The following is a 26,964-nucleotide window of genomic DNA, read 5'->3' as shown; positions in this document are numbered from 1 at the left end:
CAGTGCTCAGCTTTCTTTATAGTCCAACTCTAATATCCAGACATGACTACTGGAAAAACCATAGCTTTGACTAGATAGACCTTTGTCAGCAAAGTAATGTCTGCTTTGTAATATGCTGTCTAGGTTGGCCATAGCTTTTCTTCCAAGGAGCAAGCGTCTTTTAATTTCATGGCTGCAGTCACCACCATCTGATTTTGGAGCCCCCAAAAATACTGTCACTGTTTCCATTGTTTGCCATGAAGTGATGGAACTGGATGCCATGACCTTAATTTTCTGAATATTGAGTTTTAAGCCAACTTTTCACTCTCCTCTTTCACTTTCATAAGGAATTTATTAATTCTAAAGCCAAACTGTGTATTTAAGAATCTTTGTCATTGCTTTCAGATTCTGGGATATATGATGAAAGGTTAGTATCTAAATTCCTTTTGGAGAAAATTGTACTTCAAAATTAATTTCGTTGTTATAATGGGCTTATTGGGAGTTTTTTGGCTATCAGAGTGTGCTGGGCTTAAGTGAAAGTATGCTGATACATTTATTCATTCAGTTGTTACTGACTTCCTAGTGTGTGTGTGGGGGGCACTATTTTAAAGGATACTGATGCAGCAGGGAGCTTAATGTTGGCCAAAGCTTTGTTACTACAGGTGGAAGTAATATAGTAATCATGTGTGTGTAAAGTAACATCTTTGCACATGTAGGTTTTTGTTTTTTGTTTTCCTTTCAAGTGAAGACGGCTTACTAGGCCTATTGGATTTAGGGGATCACTTACATTTCTTAAAGGGTGGTCCAAATGTATGTGCGCACTCGTGAGACAGATGATGCCACAAAGCCACATGATTCTATGCCTTTTAAGTCCTTCTCCCTGTCTTCTGTGTCTCAGTTAGTTCTTCAACTTTCTATATCAAGGGCGACCAACCTGGATTTTAGGGTCTGATTTGTGAGTTAGAATTTGCCTGTGTGTGTTTTGGTGAGGGGGGGTATGTCCATAGCCTTTGAAAAGTTTTTTTAGAATTACGAATCATTCTTTAGGCCTTTGCCACTAATCTGGCATCGAGAATTCAAGTGCTTTCCTCCGAAATCTTCATTGTCCATGTCAATCTTGTTAAGAATATACTCTGTTCCCAGAATATTTTGTTAATTTGAGTCACACTAAATTCTGTTGTGTAGTTGTTTTTGAAGCAAATAATGTCCAGGCCACTGTTCTGTATCAGTGTCATCCAATTTGACTGGTAGACTTTATTCAACAGAGATTTATTTATGCAACATTGATCAAAAACTGAATACCACTTGTTTATCCAAGGGGAATAAAAAAGCCTTATGAATTTATTACTCTGCTTTTAGAGAATATAGCAATTTCCCATAGTATTTTTTAAAATAAACTTTCTGTGACCTGTTCTATACAGAAAGCAAAATCTTGATTACTTGGAACCTAACTAAGTCATTTTTATTCTGTAATTTGTTTTAGAAGAGGTGTAGCTCACAGGAAAATTAAGTTTGAGTTAGATATTTAACCAGGAAATCACTTGTTAAGGGAATATTTTGTATCATTATTTTTAACCTACTGTATCTAGATAATCCTTAACTGGATATTTTCAGTGGACTTGTAATATCATCTTTATCAATGAAAATATTCTATATACTTTGCTGAATCTCAAATGTGAGGCAATATATTAGTGTAGTTTAAGAACAAGGGATTAAGCAAACACAAAAACTTTTTGGATAGTACTTAACCAGAAAAGTTAGCTAACTATTGCATATAGTTTATTCTGCTGGTTAAATATAGTTTTATGATGGTTAATATGCTTTAATCAGAATACTAGGTTGCAGAATTTTTTGGTTTAATAAGATAATATTAAGACCATAGTAATGTTTTTTTAAAAATCACTTTATTGTAATTACCTGAATATGTCTTGATAGGAATATAAATACCTGCATGAGTCTTACCCATATATTTTAAAGACAGGTGTGATCATTCAGAACTTGTTGACTGACATCACCTTAGTAGAATAAACAGCTTACCACCAAATTGATGGTCTTATTTTCGTTCAGTGATTGTGCATATCTGAATAATTAAAAACAGAATGGTTCAGACCTTTGACAAAGACTGTTACATATTGGATTAAATCTTTGATTTATTCAGTATCTGCCATTCATAGTGTGAACTGGTGAATCTTATTCTGTGGCCATTAAGGACAGGTCAGGGAGGAATCCATGGGCGCACTCAATAAGCATTTCTATAGACTGAACTGATAGGTTTCTTGAGTAAGTGTATACTAATGTTACTCAGTTATGTAGAGAGGATGGGAAAATGTTACAGTAACATTGTTATGGAGCATTTCACACACACAAAAGTAGACAGTAGTATGATGATCCTCGTATCCATAGTTTCATTTGTACCCCTGTCTACTTACCCACTCCAGTGCTATTTTGAAGCAAACCCCAGACATCTTCCTGGAGAAGGAAATGGCAACCCACTCCAGTATTCTTGCCTGGAGAATCCCATGAACAGAGGAGTCTGGCGGGCTACAGTCCACGGGGTCACAAGAGTCAGACATGAATTAGTGACTAAACCAAACCAACAGACATCTTCAGTTCAGTTTAGTCGCTCAGTCATGTCCGACTCTTTGTGACCCCATGGACGGCAGCACGCCAGGCCTCCCTATCCATCACCAACTCCTGGAGCTTGCTCAAAGTCATGTCCATTGAGTCAGTGATGCCATCCAACCATCTCATCCTCTGTCATTCCCTTCTTCTCCTACCTTCAATCTTTCCCAGCATCAGGGTCTTCTCCAGTGAGGCAGTTCTTTGCATCGGGTGGCCAAAGTACTGGAGCTTCAGCTTCAGCATCAGCCCTTCCAGTAAGTATTCAGAGTTGATTTCCTCTAGGATTGACTGGTTGGATCTCCTTGCAGTCCAAGGGACTTGCAAGAGTCTTCTCCAACACCACAGTTCAAAAGCATCAATTATTTGGTGCTCAGCTTTCTTTATAGTCCAACTCTCACAACCATACATGACTACTGGAAAAACCATAGCTTTGTCTAGACAGACCTTTGTTGGCAAAATGATGTCTCTGCTTTTTAATATGCTGTCTAGGTTGGTCATAACTTTTCTTCCAAGGAGCATGTGTCTTTTGATTTCATGGCTGCAGTCACCATCTGCAGTGATTTTGGAGCCCAAGAAAATAAAGTCTGTCACTGTTTGCATTATTTCCCCATCTATCTGCCATGAAGTGATGGGACCAGATGCCATGATCTTTAGTTTTCAGAATATTGTGTTTTAAGCCAACTTTTTCACTCTCCTCCTTCACTTTCATCAAGAGGTTCTTCAGTTCCTCTTCACTTTCTGCCATAAGGGTGGTGTCATCTGCATCTGAGGTTATTGATATTTCTCCCAGCAATCTTGATTCCAGCTTGTGCTTCGTCCAGCCCAGTACTTACATGTACTCTGCATATAAGTTAAATAAGCAGGGTGACAATATACAGCCTTGATGTACTCCTTTTCCAATTTGGAAACAGTCTGTTGTTCCATATCCAGTTCTAACTGTTGCTTTCTGACCTGCATACAGATTTCTCAAGAGGCAGGTCAGGTGGTCTGGTATTCCCATCTGTTTGAGAATTTTCCAGAGTTTGTTGTGGTCCACACAGTCAAAGGCTTTGGCATAGTCAATAAAGCAGCAGTAGATGGTTTTCCTGGAACTCTCTTGCTTTTTCGATGATCCAGACATCTTACTTTATTTGCATATATTTTAGTATATATCTCCAAAAGAGAAAGATACTTAAAAATATACAGTCACTGTACACACACACACACAATCACCAGAAATATAACTGAATCACTTTGCTGTACACCAGAAACTCACACAGTATTGTAAATCAGCCATACTAAAAAAAAAAAAAAGCCAGTATCACCTCTAAAAGGAAAAAAGGAGTGTAATATAATTTTAAAATTCAAACTTTAAAACCATTGGTGAATTTGTAATATCTTTTATAATATCTTCCCAATTAGTGGACTTTAGCACAAATAATATCATGAAGGATATGCAAACCTTTTAATAGTAATATGGAACCTTTGTATTCAGGTTGGGAACTGGTTGTCTAAGGCATTGTCTTTTTTTCTGCAGTTAATTGAGCCTTGTCTGTAGACGTAAAAAGTATTTTTAGGTGAATAATAATTTAGGCTAGGGATATAAAATTAAGACACTTAAATAAATACAGCCGAACATAGTTATATGCTAAATTCATAATTGTTGTTTAGTCACTAAGTTGTAGCTGACTCTTGTAATTCCATGGACTGTCGCCTGCCAGGCTCTTGTGTCCATGGGATTTTTTAGCCAAGAACACTGGAGTGAGTTGCCATTTCCTTCTTCAGGGGATCTTCCCGACCCATAGTTTGGACCTGTATCTTCTGTGTCTCGTGCATTGGCAGGCAGATTGTTTACAACTGCACCACTGGGAAGCCCCTATTCATGGTAGCCTTGTGTTAAAGTGAAATTATTTTATAAATATCAAAATAACTGCATTGGGGGGCAAAATCTTTTATATTTAGTCCAGTTGAGTAAGGCTTGGCCTCTTTTTTATAGATGTGATACTGAGAAAATTTGTTGAACCAAAGGAGAAGCTTGTATTTTGCAGCCAAAATCTAAAGTGGTATTTATGTTTCTAAAAATTGTGCTCTCAACCCTTTATCTATCATGTTTAGAGACTAAAAAAGTTTCTCAGGGAGGTTTTCAGGAGCGGTAAGTAGTTGCAAATTTTAGCCCTATTTAATAATTGGTCCAATCATAAATGCATAAAATAGCATATAGAGGCCAAAACTTCAATCCACTAAATATGTGGGACTGTGTTGTATGTAGTGAGATAAATGAAATAATAGATAAGCAGCCACACTACCGAGATCTATTGCTGGCTGTGGTTCAGTGCTGTCTGGTGGTGATTTTTTTTTTTTACTGACAGTTAAATGGCCTGTCATTGGATAGAACTTCCAAGACAGTGTCTGGGATTTCAAGAATCTCCCTAATTTGACATACAGTTTGTTGGTCTGAGCTGAAAACACTGTGGGTCTGAGAAGTTGCTCTAGGGACTTGAAAACCGTTCTTTACCTCTCGCACACCCCGCCCCCGGCTGGATTGCCTGTTGTTTCTTGGCAGGGGCTGATCCTCTATCTCTTCACCACCCCATCCTATTTCAGGAGAAAGGGATAATTTTAACTTGATGCACCAAGTAGAAGATAGGAGCCAGTTGTCTTAAATTTGTGTTATGCTGGTGTGCATTGTTTCTGGGCTTTATTGCATTTTAACCACCAGCTCTCTTACTCTTCAATTCAGTTTAGTTGCTCAGTTGTATCCAACTCTTTGCGACCCCATGGACTGCAGAATCCCACGTCTCCTTGTCCATCACCAACTCTTAGAGGTTACCCAAACTCACGTCTATTGAGTCGGTGATGCCATCCAGCCATCTCATCCTCTGTCGTCCCCTTCTCCGCCTGCCCTCAGTCTTTCCCAGCATCAGGGTCTTTTCAGAAGAGTCAGCTCTTCACATCAGATGATTGTGTTTCAGCTTCAACATCATTCCTTCCAGTGAACACTCAGGACTGATCTCCTTTAGGATGGACTGGTTGGATCTCCTTGGAGTCCAAGAGCTTGGAAACAATCTCTTCATGTGCCAGGGATGCCGGATATTGGTTTCTTCTGACTTGATCACAGTGATGGGTACAATTTTTAGTTCACTCTAGTCATGTAAGTCTCTTGAACCAAATTCTGAAAAATCACTTTATTTAAATGGCACATAATTCTGGGCTTGAATATGGTTGAAGGATGTGCTGATAATAAGTCTTAACATTCTTCTTTATTTTTTAATTGAGGTTTTTGAAATAAGTTGTTTCTACATAAATACAAAAATGAAATTGAACCACAGTTATTAGTACTTGGACAGAGGAGCCTGTTAGGCCGTAGTCCATGGGGTTGCAAAGAGTCAGACGCAACTGAGCATCTAAGCACATACTCTATAAAAATGTTGAATCACTATGTTGTACACCTGAAACTTAAAAAAGGCTCCTCTGTCCATGGAATTTTTCAGGCAAGAATACTGGAGTGGCTTGCCATTTCCTTCTCCAGGGGATTTTCCCAGCCCAGAGATCGAACCGAGGTCTTCTCCCACATTGCAGGCAGATTCTTTACCATCTGAGTCACCAGGGAAGCCCCTATTTATATGGAGTCCATTTAGAGCTATTATAAAATATTGGCTATATTCCCTGTGCTGTACGATAAATCCTTGTAGCTTATTTTATACCTAGTAGTGACTTACTTTTTAAAATAAGTTTCTTACATAAACAATAAAGCCTAAATATTTCTATGTGTGAAATGTGTACCATTTTGTCTTCTATTTTACCCCTGAAAGGAGAGTTGATTTTGATAGTGTCCATAGTTCATTTAGTGTTTTTTAAGTGTGCTTTTTGCATGATGATTTTAAAGGTTGGATTATGAATTTTAGCTACGATAGCTTACAGTGAACAATGTCAGATTTGTGATCTCCGAAGAAGATTTAGTTTCGAGACCAGGGACCAGGCTTGATCACTCAAGAGCTTTTGTGTAGCAGTTTTATTAAAGTGAAAAAGGGACAGAGAAAGCTTCCGACACAGACATCAGAGGGGGATGCACAGTGCCCTCCTGCTAGTCTTAGCAAAGGGAGCTGTATACTTTTGTAATTGGTTGTTATAGTAAGTCAAAAGAATGTCTCAAGGTTGTAAAGGCCTTACCAGACCCACTCCCATAATATACATTTTAAGATAACAGGATTAGAACTAACAATAGAAAGATTTTACAAGACTGTTCAGACAATATACATTTTAAGATGACAGGATTAGTCAGAAGGTTCTCAAGAAGGAAAAACATGTCCTCAAGCAGGTTACATTCAGTTCAGTTCAGTCGCTCAGTCTTCCTGTCTGACTCTTTGCGATTCCATGGACTGCAGCACACCAGGCTTCCCTGTCCATTACCAATTCCTGACCTTGCTCAAACTCTTGTCCATCGAATCAGTGATACATTGTTGTTGTATAATCCTTAGTACAGAGTTTAAGCTGAGTTGTTTTGTGTGTAATCATCAGTTCTGGGCTTAAAGAAAAAAATGTGTCCTTTTCTCCTCCTCCAGAGCCCCAGACCCCTTTCTCCTCCTCCTCCTCCTCCGGGACCCCAGACTTCTTATCAACTACCTAAGAATTGACTCTCTCAGTTATATTATCTAAGTATATTTTCATATTTGAGAAATAGAAACCATTTATTGAGAAAAATTGGTGTTACAAATTTTAAGAAAGTCTGGAGTAAACATATCAGTTTGTAGGTGGAATTACTTGCATCTCAGATGAAAGGAACTTTCACTTTAAATTGCATAAATTTTCACATCTTTTCCTCAAGTATACCCTGAATGTTCTCATTCCATGTTGTGTTACAATTATAGCAGCATTAAAAAGCTTTTGAATGGAATCAACTCAAGCTAAAGATTAGCTTTCCTTGTGTTTTATAAATCACAGTGTACTTGCTGACAGTCTACAGTTCTCTGTTTTAAGGTTCTGAGGCTTCTGTTTGTGCAATAAGCTTTCCTTTGTTCTTTATTTGAGTGTCAAATGTCACCTCTTTATTCCCTTCTAATAGGAAATCATTCAGTTTTAGAGTGTACTCAGTTCAGTTCAATTCAGTCGCTTAGTCATGTTCAACTCTTTGAGACCCCATGGAATGTAACACGCCAGGCCTCCCTGTCCGTCACCCAGTTGCTTGCTCAAACTCATGTCCATCCAGTTGGTGATGCCATCCAACCATTTCATCATCTGTCATCGCCTTCTCCTCCTGCCTTCAGTCTTTCCCAGCATCAGGGTCTTTTCCAATGAGTCAGTTCTTACATCAGGTGACCAAAGTATTGGAGTTTCAGCCTCAGCATCAGTCCTTCCAATGATTATTCAGGACTGATTTCTTTCAGAGTGGACTGGTTGGATCTCCATGCAGTTCAAGGGACTCTCAAGAGTTTTCTCCAGCATTACTGTTCAAAAGCATCAATTCTTCAGTGCTCAGCTTTCTTTATAGTCTAACTCTCACATCCATACATGACAAAAATCATACCTTTGACTAGACAGACCTTTGTTGGCAAAGTAATGTCTCTGCTTTGTAATACACTGTCTAGGTTTGTCATAGCTTTCCTTCCAAGGAGTAAGCGTCTTTTAATTTCATGGCTGCAGTCACCATCTGCAATGATTTTGGAGCCCAAGAAAAGGAAGTCTGTCACTGTTTCCATTGTTTACCCAGCTATTTGCCATGAAATGATAGAACCAGATGCCATGATCTTAGTTTTCTGAATGTTGAGCTTTAAGCTAACTTTTTCACTCTCCTCTTTCACCTTCATCAAGAGGCTCTTTAGTTCTTCTTCCCTTTCTGCCGTAAGGGTGGTATCATCTGCGTTTCTGAGGTTATTGATATTTCTCCCAGCAATCTTGATTCCAGCTTGTGCTGCATTCCAGCCCAGGATTTCGCATGATGTACTCTGCATATAAGTTAAGTAAGCAAGGTGACAGCATACAGCCTTGACATACTCCTTTCCCATTTTGGACCAGTCCAGTCTGGTTGTAAGTGTTGCTTCTTGACCTGCATACAGATTTCTCAGGAGGCAGGTCAGGTGGTCTGGTATTCCCGTCTCCTTCAGAATTTTCCACATTTTATTGTGATCCACACAGTCAAAGGTTTTGGCATAGTCAATAAAGCAGAAGTAGATGTTTTTCTGGAACTCTCTTGCTTTTTCAATGATCCAGTGGATGTTGGCAATTTGGTCTCTGGTTCATCTGTCTTTTCTAAAACCAGCTTGAACAGCTGTAAGTTCATGGACCACGTATTGTTGAAGCCTGGCTTGGAGAATTTTGAGCATTACTTTGCTACCATGTGAGATGAGTGCAATTGTGCAGTAGTTTGAGCATTCTCTGGCATTGCCTTTCTTTGGGATTGGAATGAAAACTGACCTTTTCCAGTCCTGTGGCCACTGCTGAGTCTTCCAAATTTGCTGGCATATTGAGTGCAGCACTTCCACAGCATCATCTTTTAGGGTTTGAAATAGCTCAAGTGAAATTCCATCACCTCCACTAGCTTTGCATAGTGATGCTTCCTAAGGCCCTCTTGACTTCACATTCCAGAATGTCTGGCTCTAGGTGAGTGATCACACCATCGTGGTTATCCGGGTCTTGAAGATCTTTTTTGTATAGTTCTTCTGAGTATTCTTGCCACATCTTCTTTATATCTTCTGCTTCTGTTAGGTCTATACCATTTCTGTCCTTTATTGTGCCCATATTTGCATGAAATGTTGCCTTGGTATCTCTAATTTTCTTGAAGAGATCTCTAGTCTTTCCCATTCTATTGTTTTCCTCTGTTTCTTTGCATTGCACCGAGGAAGGCTTTCTTATCTCTCCTTGCTTTCTTTGGAATTCTGCATTCAAATGGGTATATCTTTCCTTTCCTCCTTTGCCTTCAGCTTCTCTTTTTTTCTCAGCTATTTGTAAGGCCTCTTCAGACAACCATTTTGCCTTTTTGCATTTCTTTTTCTTGGGGATGGTCTTGATCACTGCCTCCTGTACAATGGCATGAACCTCCATCCATAGTTCTTCAGGCACTAGAGTGTACTAGTTAATGTGAAATGTATTTTACTACATCCCTGCAATATTCTAGAAGCTTAATTGCTAACAGTTTTGGTCAGATTTCAAGACAGTTTTATTACCTAGAGTCACCTCTTTTTTTGTATATGCAGAATGAACATAGGTGTGGGACCAATTAGACTTATATCTATAATTTGACTCATCTTGTTTTGATAACAGATCCTCTCTCTCTTTTCACTATTTTTCAGTCTTCAGACTTAAAAAAAAAAAATAGCAATAGAAGAAAATGTAAAAATGCTGTGATACTTAGGAACGTTGGACTGCTATTACATAATATCATAGACTGGGTAACTTAAACAACAGGCATTTATTTCTCACAGACCTGGTTTCTGGGTAGTCCAAGGTCAAGGTGCTAGCAGATCTGGTTCCTGGTGAGGGCCTTCTTCCTGGTTTGCACATGGCTGTCTTCTCACTGTGTCCTCACTTACAGGGGGGCAAGAACTCTACAGTCTCTTCCTCCTCTTATGTGGACGCTATCTCATTATGGGAACCCCACCCTCAGGACTTCATTTAAGCCTAATTATTCCCAAAGGCCCTGCCTCCAAATAGCATCACCTTGGAGGTTAAGGCCTCAAACATATAAATTTGGAGTAGAAGGGGGAGGGGATGCAAACATTCATTTAATAGATGATTAAATCAACAAATTCCCCTCTCCCTGCCCAAAAGGATAAGTAGAAAAATATGGTTAAAATGCTGGAGACATAACTTGACAATACATTGGTGTTCTGTCCTTAATATGATAGCTTGATTATCTAAGCTTGAACTGAAGTTTTTCTTCCATTTTTGTGTGGATCACAACAAATTGGAAAATTCGTAAAAAGACAGGAATATCAGACCACCTTACTTGTCTCCTGAGAAACCTGTATGTGGGTCAAGAAGCAGCAGTTAGAATTGGACGTGGAACAACTGACTGGTTCAGAATTGGGAAAGGAACATGACAAAGCTGTATATCGTCACCTGCTTATTTAATTTATATGCAGAGCACATCGTGTGAAATACTGGGCTAGATCAATCACAAGCTGGGATCACGATCACCGGGAGAAATATCAGTAACCTCAGATTTACAGATGATACCACTTTAATGGCAGAAAGTGAAGCGAAACTTAAGAGTCTCTTGATGAGAGTGAAAGAGGAGAGTGGAAAAGCTGGCGTGAAACTCAACATTCCAAAAACTAAGATCACGGCATCCATTCCCATCACTTCATAGCAGTTAGAAGGGGAAAAATTGTAAGCAGTGACAGATTTTCTTGAGTTCCGAAATCACTGTTAATGGTGACTACAACCATGAAATTAAAAGATGCTTGCTCCTTGGAAGGAATGCTATGACCAACCTAGACAGAGTATTAAAAAGCAGAGACATCACTTTGCCAACAGAGGTCTGTGTTGTCAAAGCTATGGTTTTTCAGGTAGTCACATTTGGAAGTGAAAGTTGGACCGGAAAGAACGCTGAGTGTGGAAGAATTGTTGCTTTTGAATTGTGGTGCTGGAGTAGACTGTTTAGAGTCCCTTGGACTGCAAGGAGATCAAACCTAAAGGAAATTCATCCTGAATATTCTTTGGAAGGACTGATGTTGAAGCTGAAGTTCCAATACTTTGGCCACCTGATACGAAAGCTGACTCATTGGAAAAGACCTTGATGGTGGGAAAGATAGAAGGCAAACGGAGAAAGAAGCAACAGAGGATGAGATGGTTAGACAGTATCACCAGCTCAGTGAACATGAGTTTGAACAAATTCAGGAAGAGAATGGAGGACAGAGGAGCCTGGCATGTTGTCGTTCACTGGGTCACAAAGAGACATGACCTAATATCTGAACAACAGCAGCAGTAGACGCCAAATTTGAATAGAGATGTAATTAGACTGTAATGTGTTTTTTAAAAGACAGTGTTGTGAACTATTTTATTTAAGTTTTGTGAACAAATCACCAAAAGGAGTTGGAAACATTCCTGAAACAATTTTGAGTTTATCCCAGAAACAAACTCAAAGCTAACCAAAATGTCAGTTCAGTGGAGAGCCACATTGTTTATTTTTCCAATTTAGGTGTTTCCAAATTGATCAGAACCTAAGGAAATTGAATTTGGAAAGCACCAAACAGTAGTCAAATTAGGAGAATTTCTCAGTCCTGCAATAATTTTTCTGTTCAGTATATGAGTAGCCTTTCGTCATAAATGGTTTGCCAGATTTGGCTAAGACCCACTGAGCATTTCTGCTCATATCTGTTAGTAAATAAATTCCAGTTTAGAGTCAGTTTAATTCTGGTGGTGTATGTCTTATTTTTTGTATATGAGGAAAGAATACCAGTATTCTTTAAAAGTATGAAAGTTTTGTAATCATAAGTAGCTAGAATGTTTAGATAAGTGTGGTGTTCTAGTTAGCTGATATTTACTGATTTTTATTGTTTTACTGTCAACTATTATCCAAAAAGTGTTTTTGTTTGCTTAGCTCGTTATTTTACAAAATCTTTTCCAACATATTAGACCACTTTCCTGGCTCAGCAACGTGTATTTCATAGATTTAAACCTCTTATTGATAAAAGTTCTACTAAGGCATCATTTATAAACAGCATAGTTTAGGGCAAGGATTCTCCACCAGGCTTGATTTTACCTCCCTGGAGACAGTTGGAGCTATATGAAGGAATTTTTACTGGTATGAATGGGGGTCGGAGTTAGATGGTACTGGCTTCTCGTGGGTAGGGCCAGGGATGCTCTCAACATCCTCCAATGTACAGGGCAGCCCCCGCCACAAAGAAGTACTGCATACAAAATGTCAGTAGTTCCAAGATTGAGGAATCTTGGTTTAATAACTTTCTCAGCATTGCAGAAGTTAAAAAATACTCATCGTAGGCACTGAAGGTAATTCCATAATACGTTGACAGGAACTCATAATTTTTTTGAACAAGCAGGTAGCCTTGAAATGATTGCTTTGAAAAATATGATACGTATCTCAGTATGTGATGTCTGGAATGCTGTTTTTTTAAATGTTAGTCCTGTTTCTTTCCAGTTAATGTGCAAATGCATGTATTCTAGTTCTCCATCACACATAGCTTTTGCATATTCATTGTAGACAGAGCCTAGGACCTAACAGATCACAGGAGTGATTCAGATGTGCTTCATGTATTTTTAAGTTTTTTCTATGGCAGCAGTCAAGCAAGATGATTTGAAGGGAGTAGAGGAAGCCTTAGTTAAACTAAAGCTTATGAACTAAATCTCAATTTGTACTGCCCAAGACTGAAAGGTAGGTTATTTAAGATAAAGACAGTACAGGCAGTATGTCCTTTCCTTAACCCTAGTGTTCTTTCCCCATCCTATATGTCAGCCCAGGCAGTCAAACTTTATGCTTGGTATAGCTGGTGATAGCTTTTCGCTTCTCCCACAACCCTGATTTATAGGCGTTCTCACAGCCAGTCATATCTATCTAGATATCACTAGTATGTTTTCTCTTTAGCTCTTTGTGGATTCCGTCCTCTAAGTACCTATTCACACAGAGATCATCTCTGGTTAAGAGTGAATTCCGTACTGTATGTGACAATAAGAACCGTTTGTGATCAGGGAGGGTGTTACCTGGGAAAAGGAAGTGTGCCATGGAGCCAAAGCTCCGGAGGCCAACATGTGTCTCATCTAGAACTGTTTGCTTCAAACGGACTTAAAAATCAGCCTGTTAATGATTTTACATCATTTTGAATTAAAATTATTATTCACACTTTTAGCTTTAACTTTTATATTCAGGGTTTGTTGTTTTAAAAGACTTTCCTTTGGCTAGAAGTGAAGGCTCTTGAATCCAGTTTTTTATTGTTGTTTCTCTTTACAGGTCCACTTCCCCAGCAGGACAACATCATTCTCCAATATCTTCTAGACATCACTCATCTTCCTCACAGTCAGGATCGTCGATTCAAAGACATTCTCCTTCTCCTCGCCGAAAAAGAACTCCTTCACCATCTTATCAGAGGACAATAACTCCACCTTTACGCCGCTCTGCTTCTCCCTATCCTTCACATTCTTTGGCTTCTCCTCAGAGAAAGCAAAGCCCTCCAAGACATCGCTCTCCAGTGAGAGAGAAGGGGAGGCACGATCATGAGCGAACTTCACAGTCTCACGATCGGCGTCATGAAAGGAGGGAAGGTAAATACTCGGCAGTATTGTGGGTTTTTTAGCATTCTTTTATGTAAGTGGATATTTTCTTTATTAAAAAATTGGACATTCAGACTTATTGTTAGAATAAGGGGTAGAAGAGAACTGTGTTATACTACATTTTCTGTAACACGTGGATGAGAGCTCTCTAGGGCAATAGGAGGTGCTTGAGGACATGGAAATGTAAGCTACTAGATACGTGTAATTGGGCATTTATATGCGTATTAAGTTGTTGCTTTCTTTCAGTACATTGTTTTACTTGAGTATTCTCAAGTTCTAGAAATTTGGGGCTATATGATTCTTAAGAGTGTCAGTCTAATTCTTTAGCTAATTCTTTAAAAACAACAGAAGAGGTTAAAAGAAAAGCAACAAACCAGGGAGCAGAGTTGGAACATATCAGAGGTGTCTTAACAAAAAGGTGTGGGCTGGGGAATGTTCAGAAGGCCCGTGGGAACCAAGTGATCAGTTTTCCAGGTCTAACTCAACAAAGAAGTAAGCAAGACAGTTTTTAGATTCCTGAGCATTACATTAACTTTGAATTTGCTATTCCGTCTTTAAGCTGAGATGTTATTACTTGGCAGTACAATTGAATCACTCTCATCTCTTTCTGTAATTCTTGTCTAAGCTTCTTGTTGTTTATTTAACTTAGCAAGCCTTTTTCCTAAAATCTTCTGAGCTAGTTTTTTTTAACATAAAGAATACTCAGGAAATACGTGCTTACTTGCAACAGCATTTCTGTTTAATGTGCACTTTTAAAGTCTCTGCATCACATAGCAGTCTCCTATGAAACATGTTGAACTTCTTCTCCTCCAGTCAACAGTGCAAGAAAATAATTATTTTATTCTAGAAATGATGGATGCACAGATAGGGACTAGACAGAGCCCATATTTTAGAGAATTATTCCTTGTATGCATGATTTTGGAACCAGATCAGCACAGCAGTATATATAAAACATTGGTAAGTGGGGAAAATGCTCTTATACCTATCAACAACTAGGGTTGACTGGGAATATGGTATATTTTTAGTGACTGCTTATTGAATTAAAACTCTTTTATTATTTCAAAATACTATTTATTAAACACAATTCCCCGAATGAAGGGGAAATTTAGTATGCAGTTGATTCTGACAGGAATGCTTTTTTTGTGGTAAGGGGGTTTTATGTTATATGAATCCTTTTAATAATAAACCATACACTTTTTGATTCTTTTTAAGGAGGATGTTTGTTTAATCTTCTGAAAGTCATTTTTTGAAATAAGAATAATTTTAGTGAAAGGAGGGGGAGGTAGGTAAAGAGCAAATACTGTAACTGGGTGTCTTTGTAAAGACAGCTGGGAGCATCATAAAAGAAGAACCTAGTGCTAAGTGATCAAATTTCTTGCTATTGGAGGAGGACGTGAAGTCATAAATGTAGTAAAAAAAAAAAAAAATTGGGACATTGTCAGATTCTTGCCTAGTGCTTCTATGCTTAGATGGCATTAATGGATGTAGGCAGAGGAAATAAGTTATTTATGAGGATCTCGTGAATACTAGACAGGGAAAGTCTACGGACCTAGCCATAGGTCCTAGACTACTATAAAATTGCTAAAATGGTGACAGATCTTGTGGTTGTTCCAGAGTATAAGAGCAATTTATGAAGGAATCTGATAAAAAAAAAAGTACAAGGGTTGTTCTTTGAGGGTCTCTTGTTAATTCTTTCAGTTCATTTCAGATTTATGCTGTAATCAATTTATGTTTCTCTAGATATTTCTAAAGAATAGAAATATTCTTTGCAAATTCCCACGATATATGAGGCTGACTAAACCACTTAAGCTCTTGGCCTCTGTTCCTTCATGTATACGATGATGAGTTTGAATTAAATAACTATCGAGGTTCATTCCAGCTTTTTAAAAACTGAAGTTGTTTTTTAAAGTTTTCCCATGAAATGTTAGAAAATGCTTTAAGTAAAAGAAGCTTTAGAGATGGGAGTGTGAGTTGACTAAATAGTTTAAAAAAAAAAAAGAGAAAGGGTGAATAGCAGTATATTTTTGCCAGCCAGCTTACTAACTATAGATTACTCTCAAGTGCTTAAGTACATTGGAGGTCATCTGTGAACTAGTCTGGCCTAATACTTAGTAGAGATGAGTTAAAGTCACTTGTGCCTTTGAATCTAAAAGTGATTTCTAAAAGTAAGCCATCATTGATAGGATTGATAGGAGATCAGCTTACTTGTTTCAGCTCTTATGTATGGGTATGTTGATACCAGAATATCATGTTCAAAGTTTGTTCAATCAAGACAAATAATCCAGATGTTAATAAAATTACCTTTGGAATTTTAGCTTACAGATAGGTTTAATTTTCTTATTTGCCCATGTTTTCTCCTTTTAATTTTTGTAAAGAACATGAATTACCATTGTAATAAAAATTTTAAAGCTCTGTATTTGAATACATTGTCTAGTTTCCTAGAATTTTGTGAAAGGAATTACAGGGTATTTCCAAAATTATGTTTACAGAGACTAGAGGTAAAAGGGACAGGGAAAAGGACACAAGAGAAGAACGAGAGTATGAACAGGATCAGAGCTCTTCTCGAGACCACAGGGATGACCGAGAACCTCGAGATGGGCGGGATCGAAGAGATGCCAGAGATACTAGAGACCGAAGGGAACTAAGAGACTCTAGAGACATTCGGGACTCCAGGGAGATGAGAGACTATAGCAGAGACAACAAAGAGAGCCGCGACCCCAGGGATGCTCGGTCTACTCGTGACGCCCACGACTACAGGGACCGTGAAAGTCGAGATGCTCATCGAAAGGAGGACGCGTATCAGGAAGAATCCCGAAGTTATGGCAGAAACCATCTGAGAGAAGAAAGTTCTCGCACTGAAATAAGGAATGACTCCAGAAATGAGTCTCGAAGTGAGATTAGGAATGACCGGATGGGCAGAAGTAGAGGAAGAGCTCCAGAGATGCCTGAAAAGGGTAAGGTTTTTGACTTGTCTGTGAACTGTATCTTGTATGTTCATATAGAAATTATGAAATCTCCTAAGATTTGTTTATTTCTGACATTCATTATCACTTTGTCAAAATAATTTTCAATTAATTGAATTTTTCATCTTCTCTATAAATTCCTAGTAGGAATTATTAGCTAAAGTAGCAGAAGATAAATGGGGCCTGATTTAGGGACCCCCCCCACATACCCCCTAGTTGAATTATGTCCAGTCATGACTACCATCTTGGTTAATGTGGAACACTAAGAAAATTGCTATCAGGCAAAAAAAAAAAAAAAAAAAAAAACATCAAAATGAAGTGATTTCTAATTAATAGATAAATATATGATAAAATGATCATTAAAATGAGATTTAAAACGATAGACTTTCAAAGTTGGTGGTGTCAGAAATGATTGACTCATGTGTTCTTCAGTACTTGGTGCTTGCTTCAAAGCCACTTCAAAACATCCCATGTCAGGATCTTGAGCCATTTTTCTTATCTTCCTCTAAAAAGCATTTGGCATCACCATTATCATCAATAAAAACCTACCTAAGTGAATTTGACTATCTCCACGCTGCCTGGACTGAGTGAACTTTGACATCTCTCTTCCTCCACCCACTTTGCTCCCCTCCCCAAACCACTGCTGCAGAATTCTGACCATTCTTACTCTTTCTATAGGCCTGTTGGTTTATTATAGTTTCACAGTAAGATGAAAGCCCATCACCTTCTCCTTCATAGTTGTCTTGGCTTTTCTTAGCCCTTTGCTTTTTCATATATTTTTTTAATATATAAATTTATTTATTTTAATTGGAGGCTAATTACTTTATTGTAGTGGTTTTGCCATACATTGACATGAATCCGCCACAGGTGTACATGTGTTCCCCATCCTGAACCCCCCTCCCGCCTCCCTCCCCATCCCATCCCTCAGGGTCATCCCAGTGCACTGGTCCTGAGTGCCCTGTCTCATGCATCAAACCTGGACTGGCGATCCGTTTCACATATGATAATATACAAGTTTCCATGCCATTCTCCCACATCATCCCACCCTCGCCCTCTCCCACAGAGTCCAAAAGACTGTTCTATACATCTCGTGTCTCTTTTGCTGTCTCACATATAGGATTATCGTTACCATCTTTCTAAATTCCATATATATGTGTTAGTATACTGTATTGGTGTTTTCCTTTCTGGCTTACTTCTGTCTGTATAATAGGCTCTGTTTCATGCACATCATTAGAACTGATTCAAATGTACTCTTTTTAATGGCTGAGTAATATTCCATTGTGTATATGTACCACAGCTTTCTTATCCACTCGTCTGCTGATGGGCATCTAGGTTGCTTCCATGTCCTGGCTATTATAAACAGTGCTGCGATGAACATTGGGGTGCACGTGTCTCTTTCAGCTCTGGTTTCCTCGGTGTGTATGCCCAGAAGTGGGATTGCTGGGTCATATGGCAGTTCTATTTCCAGTTTTTTAAGGACTCTCCACACTGTTCTCCATAGTGGCTGTACTAGTTTGCATTCCCACCAACAGTGTAAGAGGGTTCCCTTTTCTCCACACCCTCTCCAGCATTTATTGCTTGTAGACTTTTGGCTAGCAGCCATTCTGACTGGCGTGAAATGGTAGCTCATTGTGGTTTTGATTTGCATTTCTCTGATAATGAGTGATGCTGAGCATCTTTTCATGTGTTTGCTAGCCATCTGTATGTCTTTGGAGAAATGTCTGTTTAGTTCTTTGGCCCTTTTTTTGATTGGGTCGTTTATTTTTCTGGAATTGAGCTCCAGGAGTTGCTTGTATATTTTTGAGATTAATTATTTGTCAGTTACTTCATTTGCTATTATTTTCTCCCATTCTGAAAGCTGTCTTTTAAAAATGAATTTTTTTTAAGGCTTCATGAAAAAACTGTTGGATTTTCACCTCAAATACATTAAATTTATTGATTAATAACTTTTTCTTTTAAGGTCTTGTACATGTTTTATTCCTGGGTAACTTCTATTTTTGTTGCCATTGTAAATGGTATTTTTTAAAAAAAATTCTCTTTTTAATAATGCGTTCACATGGTGCAGAATTTCAGAGCTATGACAAGATACGTAGTGAAGGCCTCCCCTGTTCCCGACTTGGTCCTAGCCAGTTTTGTATGCATCCAGCTGAAGAACATTCTATATAAGCAAATATGTATGTTTATTCATTTTCTCTTCTGGTTTTACAAATATAATTTTTAAGAATTTTTTTACTAAAAACAACTATATATTCTGTACGCTGCTGTTTTCACTTTAAAATATCTTGGAGATATCAGTCAACTTGGTCAACAGCCACATCCTCCTTTTGGTGCATAGTGTATATCGTAGGGTATGCCGTAAGGTATTGAATCCTCTGTGTTTGAGCTTCCCAGGAGGCATTAGTGGTAAAGAACTCGCCTCCATTGTAGGAGACTTGAGAGATATGGGTTCGATCCCTGGGTTGGGAAGATCCCCTGGAGAAGGGCACGGCAAACCACTCCATTATTCCTGTCTGTAGAGTCTCATGGACAGAGGAACTTGGCGGGCTATGGTCCTTAGGATCCCAAAGAGTTGGACATCACTGAAGCAACGTTTTTTTTTGGTTTTGAATAGTGCTTAAGTGAATGCATACAGGCACACCAAATGATATATTTTAAAACATTTTCTGATGCTTATTGCTGGTGTATGGAATGTTAAATTTTTTATATTCGTCTTACATTATGATACTGTATTTTCTTGGTAGATACAATTAGATTCTCTTAAACGTTTACATCTGGGGATAGACATACTTGGCTCTTCTTTCTGAGTAATATTTGTTCGTTGTCAGTAACCTGCTGAGCAGCTGTTTCAGTGCACTGTTGACTACAGTCGTATAATGGGCTTCTTTGCTTTGTTTCAGATTTTAAGGAATTATTGCTGACATTTCACTGTTAAGCATGGTGTTTGTAGATTTTTGCTGTTTGTTTAGTTGCTAAGTTGTGTCCAACTCTTTGCAATTCCGTGGACTGTAGCCCGCCAGGCTCCTCCATTAGTGGGGTTTCCTTTTCCCAGGTAAGGATACTGGAGTGGGTTGCCATTTCCTTATCCAGGGAATCTTCCCAACCCAGGAGTCAAACCCTAGTCTTCTCCCTTGGCAGGGGAGTTCTTTTCCACTTGCAGATGCTTTTTATTGTGTTAAGGGGTGTATTGTCACTTCAGTCGTGTCCAACTCTTTGCAGTCTCAGGGGTTACAGTCTGCCAGACTCCTCTGTCCATGGAATTCTCCAGGCAACAATACTGGAGTGGGTTGCCACACCCTCTTCCATGGGATCTTCCCGATCCAGGGATAGAACCCGTGTCTCCTGCAGCTCCTGCATTGTCAGGAGGTTTCTTACAGCTAAGCCACCAGCAAAGGGTATCTCCTAATTTTCCTAACTTAGCTGGCAGCTTCTGTCATGCCTGTTTTTTTGTATCTTGAGAAGATCATATAGTCAGTCTCTTTTACCTTGTTACTTATGTTATTATTTTTTTTTTTTTTAATTTACAACTATTCTAAATAGGTTTTCCTGGTGGCTCAGATGGTAAAGAAACTACCTGCAATGCAGGAGACCCGAGTTTGGTCCCTGGATCGGGAAGATCCCCTGGAGTAGGAAGTGGCAACCCACTCTAGTATTCTTGCCTAGAGAATCCCATGGACAGAGGAACCTGGTGGACTACAGTCCATGGGATTCCAAAGAGTTGAACACAATTGAGCAACTGACACTTTCACTTTCAGAACTATTCTTGTATTTCTAAAATAAATTTACATTTCATTTCTTTTAAAAGTTCCAAAATAGGTTTGTTAAAATTTAATTTTGACATAAAATCTTTTTTGTAATTGAGGTTGGCATATAATCAGTGTATGAGTGTAAATATTTAACGACTTTCTCTTCAGAAAGAAAGCCCTGGCTTATAGCTAATGCCAATTTCCATAGTATAAATCACTCCTACCATAGCAGATTTTGAGCTACTAACAAGGCCACTCAGTGTGAAGATGAGAAGAGAAGCAAGCTGGTGGCTCTTTGGAGCCAGCATACCATTGCATAGGTTTTATTTTTTAATACTGTCTTTGTTTGGTTTGGAGATCAAAATGTGTTGGAAAGTGTTGCTTCTGTTTTTTCTCTTTTCTGGAAGAGAACAGTTTATATATAAATGAGCATTTATCTGTTCTTTGATAGTCTGATTATATTTATCTGTTCTAAACACTTTATGAAGTATGGTATGGTTTTTTCTTTGACTCATGAGTTGTGTAGAAATAGGATTTAAAATTTCTAATCATGCTTTTTAAAATAAACCCCCTACCCTCAATTTTAACTGTTATTGGAGGAGACTGTTTGAACTCAGTTTTTTGGCATTTTTTTTTATGTTAAGACTTATTTTGTGGCTCATCAGTCAGTTTTCATGTATTTTGCATGTGCTTTTAATGGTTGCAAGGTATGTAAAGTATGTCTCTAAGATCAGGTTTGTTAATCATGCTTTCAAATCTACATTTAATTTTCTTTCTAGTCTGCTTTTTCTATCATTACAGAGATGTAAGCTGAATCTTCCACTATTATTTTGAATTTGTGATTTTTGTGTGATTTGATCAATTTTTGCTTTGAATATTTTGAGGCTTTGCTCGTAGGTACATGTAAGGCAAATTATTCCTTTTATTGTTACAGAATGATCCTCTTCATCCTGAATGTTATCTTTTTGGTTAAAAAAGATTATCCCACTCACAGATTTCTTTTGGTTAGTATTTGTATGATATAGCTTATTCTGTTCTTTCAATCTTTCTATCTTAGCATATAGTTAGACATATGTTTGAGTCCCTCGTGGCTCAGACAGTAAAGAGTCTGCCTGCAGTGCAGGAGACCTGGGTTTGATCCCTGTGTTGGGAAGATCCTATGGAGAAAGAAATGGCAACCCACTCCAGTATTCTTGCCTGGAGAATCCCATGGACATGGGGTCGCAAAGAGTTGGACACAACTGAGCGACTTCACTTTCACTTTCAGACATTTGTTCAGTCTTCCCGTTGTGTTCTCCTTGATTCTTAACTTTCAGGTTTTCCATCTCTGTGTCTCTGTTTCATTTTCTGAGTTGTATCCTCAGACATGACTTTTTTTTTTTTTTTTTAAATCAATTTTCTCTTAGCATCTATTCTGACATTTACCTTTTCATTCCTTGATATTATATGTAGCTCATTTGTAGTCTTTTTAAAATTTCTTTCTCTAGTCTTTAATTATTAAAATAGTCTTTATAGATATTTTGATTATTAAAACATCCCAATTAAAGTATTTAGAATTATACTGTAATTCTTTCAGTGCTCAAAACCTGTTACCTGTAAGGTGTGTGTGTGTAGCTCTATGCAATTTTTTTTAAAACCACTTTACTGAGGTATGATTGACATATAGAAATCTATACACAGTTAATATATACAACTTAATAAGCTTGGAGATAGGTGTATACCCTTGAAACCACCACCACAATCTGTGCCATTAACATGTGAAAGTTTCCTCTCACTCTATTATTATTTGTATGTGTGTATGATGAGAATGCTATTGATATAAGATCTGTCCTCTTACTAGATTTTTGAGTTTCCAGTATGTTATCAACTGTAGACACCATGCTGTACAGTAGATTTCTGTGATTTACTCGTCTTGTACAACTGAAATTTTGTACCCCTTGACTAATCCTCCATGTTCCCCCTCTCAGCAGCCCCTTGGTAAAACCATTCTACTCTCTGATTCAATGAGTGTGACTATTTTAATTTCCACATGTAAGTGGTATCACGTGGCATTTGTCCTTCTGTGCCTGACTTATCTCACTTAGCAAAATGTCTTCCATGTTGTTGCAAATGGCAGGACTGTGTTCTTTTTAAAGGGTGAATAATCCTTTATAGGGCTTCCCAGGTGACTCAGGGGTAAAGAATCCATCTGCCAATGCAGAAAATGCAGTTTCCATCCCTGGGTCAGGAAGATCACTTGGAGAAGGAAATGGCAACCCACTCCATATTCTTGCCTGGGAAATCCCATGGACAGAGGAGCCTGGCAGGCTCTAGTCCATGGAGTTGCAAAAGAGTCAGACACCACTTTGTGACTAAAAACAAGGAAGACAAATCCATTATATATATATCTGTTGTTGTTCAGTCGTTGAGTCATGTCTGACTCTTTGCAACCCCATGAACTGCAGTGCGCCAGGTTTCACCATCTCTTGGGAGTTTGCTCAAACTCATGTCCATTGAGTCAGTGGTGCCATCCAACCATCTTTTCCTCTGTTATCCCTTCTCCTCCTGCCTTCAGTCTTTCCCAGCATCAAGGTCTTTTCCAGTGAGTCGGCTCTTTGCATCAGGTGGCCAAAGTATTATGTGTATGTACAACATTTCTTCCCCATTCATCTCTCATTGGGCATTTAGGTTGTTTGTGTCTTGGCTGTTGTGAATAATGTTGCAGTGAACATGGGAATACAGATAACGGGAGTACAGATATCTCTTTCAGATCCTAATTTCAGTTTCTCTGGCTCTCTACCCAGAAGTGGAATTGCTGGATCAGATAGTAGTTCTCTAATTTTTTTATGAACTTCGATACTATTCAGTATTTTCCATAGTGACTCTGTAGCCTTGCATTACCATCACCACAATCAAGATCCTCAACTGTATCATCACAGGACTCCATTTGTTATCTGTTTGTGGCCACATTCAAATCTCCTCCCCTGTCCTTGACCCCTGGCCACCACTAATATGTCTATTATCTTGTAATTATTATTTCAAAAGTATTACATAAACTGAATCCTGCTGTGTGTATCCTGTTGAGATTGGCTTTTTCACTAGCAGAATTTCCTTAAGTTTCCAAGTAATTGCGTGTAACAGTAGTTTGTAACTTATAATATTCTATGATCTGGATGTACCACAGTTAGTTTAACCTTTCACCCATTGAAAGACATTTGGGTACTTTACGGTTGGGGCTATAACAAAGCTACTGTGAACATTCATTTCCCAGTTTTTTAATGAAGATTTTCAGGTATCACCTACTGTCAACAGCATACCTTGGTTCTATATTAGAATGTTTTCACTATAAAGGGTTGTCAATGTGATATATCCATAATTCATATTTTAAATGTTTCTATGGTGTTTCTGTAATTTAGATATGCAATAATAGTTTTATTTTTTGTTCCATTGTTTTTTGGCTTAATTGAAATGAGTCTGTTTGCTTTATGATTTCATTATGTGTCCTTTTTTTTTAGGAAGGGAAAATGAGGACTTAAGCTTACTCAAGTCAGTCCTTAGACACTTTGAGTATTCTAATCCAGCATATAATATCATTTTCAACAATGATTACCACACTTTCAAACTCACCAAAAAAAACCCAACAATGACACATCTTTATATGTTTTGGGGGAGAAAGGATTGTGACTGACAACTTGTTGAATGAAGTGTATATGTTAAATGTTTGTGTGAATATCCTTTGTTTAGGAAGTCGAGGCACAAGAGGTTCTCAGATTGATAGTCACAGCAGTAGTAGCAACTATCATGACAGCTGGGAGACGCGAAGCAGCTACCCTGAGAGAGACAGATACCCTGAGAGAGACAGCAGAGAGCAAGCAAGAGATTCTTCCTTTGAGAGAAGACACGGGGAGAGAGACCGTCGTGACAACAGAGACAGAGGTTTGTTAAGTGAAATACTGTTAAATAGTCACCAGTGTTGATTGGGAGAATTGTAGTTTTTTCCAACCATTATCAGTTTACTTTTTAACATAAAATATCTTTTAAGACTTTTGTTTGTTGCCACATTTTAAGCTATTTAGTCATATAATCTTTTTTTACTTATTTTAGTAGAGATTATCTAAATAACTGGCTACCAGTACTCACGTGGTAACAGAGCAGGTACTGAATGAGTAGGTACTTGCATACTGCAAGAGTTGAGGTGCTTTGCTGTATGTCTCTCACCTTAACCAAACAGCCCACAGTGTTTTCAGGAACATAGGTGCTTGGGTGCCATTTCAGGTATTTTCTGATTCAGGAGATAGTTTCTCATCCGAGTGTCCTGACCACTCACTCACTCACTAGCTGTGATACACAGACTTGTAAGGACTGCCAGGGAGGAACAAGACAAAGGCGGTGATGATGGGTTAGGGGCTGTCTGCAGAAATAGTTTACTCATGTTCCTTCCTGAGAATATGTAATACTTCGTTTAGCTAACTTTATATTCTTGTATATTTTAAGCTAAGCTAAAAATTTTCCGTTACTCTACTAGAAGACGTCTTAAAACAGTATTGAAGCAAGATACTAGAAGGCCGTTTAGAAGGGTTATAAGTACTTTCTTAAACAAGCTTTTATTGTCAGTATGTGTTAGGCCTTTGAACATCTGTGACCTTATGAAGGTCTTACTAACTTTGCCTAGTTACTAAAGTAAGGTTTGCTATAATGCTGAAGTTAACATCATATAAAACTTGATGGAACTGAGTGTTGCTGCTTCACAGTGGGCTGTATTATATATGAGGTAACATTTATCTTGATATGGGTCGTAATAAGAGGAGAACAAAGATACTAAGACACCTTGTACTTTTGAGAGCATAGATGAGATCAGAGACATAGATACGAGTTGCTGAGTTGAGTTTGTTATAGCAAGCCTAATGCATTTGGGTTGAAAGATGTGTATGATTTCCTTAGTTACAGATGAGGCTGGAGTTGATATGATCTGTGTTAATGCCTGAAATTATTTCTTCCCAAACACTGATTCACCAGTCTTTATTCTCTTTAATCTAACACCGTGTCCTAATAATGCTTTTTTTATATCTTATTCTTTTTTCTTTTTTTCTAGTTTCATGTCCCTCCCAGATTTTTCTCATCTCATGCCTGAATTCAGTGTAGCATTTGGTTTCAGTCTTATTTAATTCAACCACATATGTATTGAGTTACCAAGAACTTTGAAAGTTGCTCTTTATATACTCTCTGGCTTAATATTCTTTACAGTATTAAGTCAGAAAATGTATGTTTTAAATCATTTTATCTTTCAATATCTGTGAGCTTAGGTATGATAAGGAAATCTGTGTTTATAATTTAGGAGACTTGGACTTCTATAATTTAGGAGAAGGGTAATGATTCTTTTCATTGTCAGAGAATAAAGTTCTAAAGCTAAAATTCAAACTCAGGCTTTCTGAGTACATGTCCTGTTATTTCTATTTTATTTTACTATAACTACTTCAGTAAATACCAGTTGTACAGTTGAAATAGAAATATACTTTTGATTATATATTCTACAAATGATTATTGAGTACTCCTGCACTTTGCTGGGTTTTTGGAGTACAACAGTTCTTGCACATGTAGAACTTTATAAAAGGGACAATATCCCCCCTGAAGACAGAAATGATTGGTGGATGCTATCAAGGAAACATACAGGAGATCCAGATAGAAATAAAGGTTGGGTGGGACCTACTTTCTTTAAATAGTGTGCTTATGAAAAATTTGAGATGACATATATGCAGAGGTATAAATGCAAGGAAAGAAGCTAGCATTGTAGGTATTGAGGGTAAAAACATTACATGCAGAGAAAAGAATATGTGCCAATTCTCTGAGATGGGAAATAACTTCATATGTCCTAGAATTTGAAAGAAGATCAGTGTGACTAGAGTATGGTGAGCAAAGGGAGATGGATAGAGGTCTAAGGTAGAGATGTGCTCAGGACCTTGTTCTTGTGCTCAGGAATTTAAATCTTCCCATTAGTTCTTCACAGGCTGATTAGGGTAGACAATCAGATATGATAACTACTACTACTCTATGAAGTTCTGTGAGAAGACAAAGATGCACATAGAAATCTGAGGCAATCCACAAAAGCATCCTGAAGAAGAGACATCTGAATTAGGCCCTGAGGAATGAATAGGAGTTGGCTAGAAGGAGCCATGGAAGAAACACTGTCAGGTAGAGAGTCTAGAATGTGCAGACACACGGGACTGAAAAAAAACATACGCTCTGGGGAGTAAAGAATCATGAGGTTGGAGTAGAGGTGTGCTACAATTGAAAGAAGCTAGGAAAAAGGATGGGTGAGAGACCATAGACCATGTTATAAATGGCCTAATAAGTCAGGCTAAAAAAATTGGATTTAATTGCCTTTTTCACTGCCTATAATAAGTGCTTTTAAACAGCCTTTTCTTTTTTTAAGCAGTTGGAAAAAATATTAATTTTCATCAATAAAAATAAAAGCATTA

General features: G+C 38.1%; 1 protein-coding gene across 8 annotated transcripts in view; it reads left to right on the top strand.

Moving 5' to 3' along the window:
* ZC3H13 (zinc finger CCCH-type containing 13) overlaps positions 1–26,964 on the top strand; it is a 98,590-nt gene that overhangs the window by 51,055 nt on the left and 20,571 nt on the right. For all 8 annotated transcript variants that reach the window (XM_043891692.1, XM_043891687.1, XM_043891691.1 and 5 more), the window contains 3 exons: positions 13,484–13,794; positions 16,293–16,757; positions 24,233–24,424. In XM_043891692.1, coding sequence (XP_043747627.1) covers positions 13,484–13,794; positions 16,293–16,757; positions 24,233–24,424 — 968 coding nt within the window. The remainder of the gene's footprint in view (positions 1–13,483; positions 13,795–16,292; positions 16,758–24,232; positions 24,425–26,964) is intronic.

This window comes from Cervus elaphus, chromosome 30 (genome assembly GCF_910594005.1).
Source record: "Cervus elaphus chromosome 30, mCerEla1.1, whole genome shotgun sequence".
Classification (NCBI taxonomy): Eukaryota; Metazoa; Chordata; class Mammalia; order Artiodactyla; family Cervidae; genus Cervus; species Cervus elaphus.
This window is presented reverse-complemented; position numbering and strand designations above follow the sequence as displayed.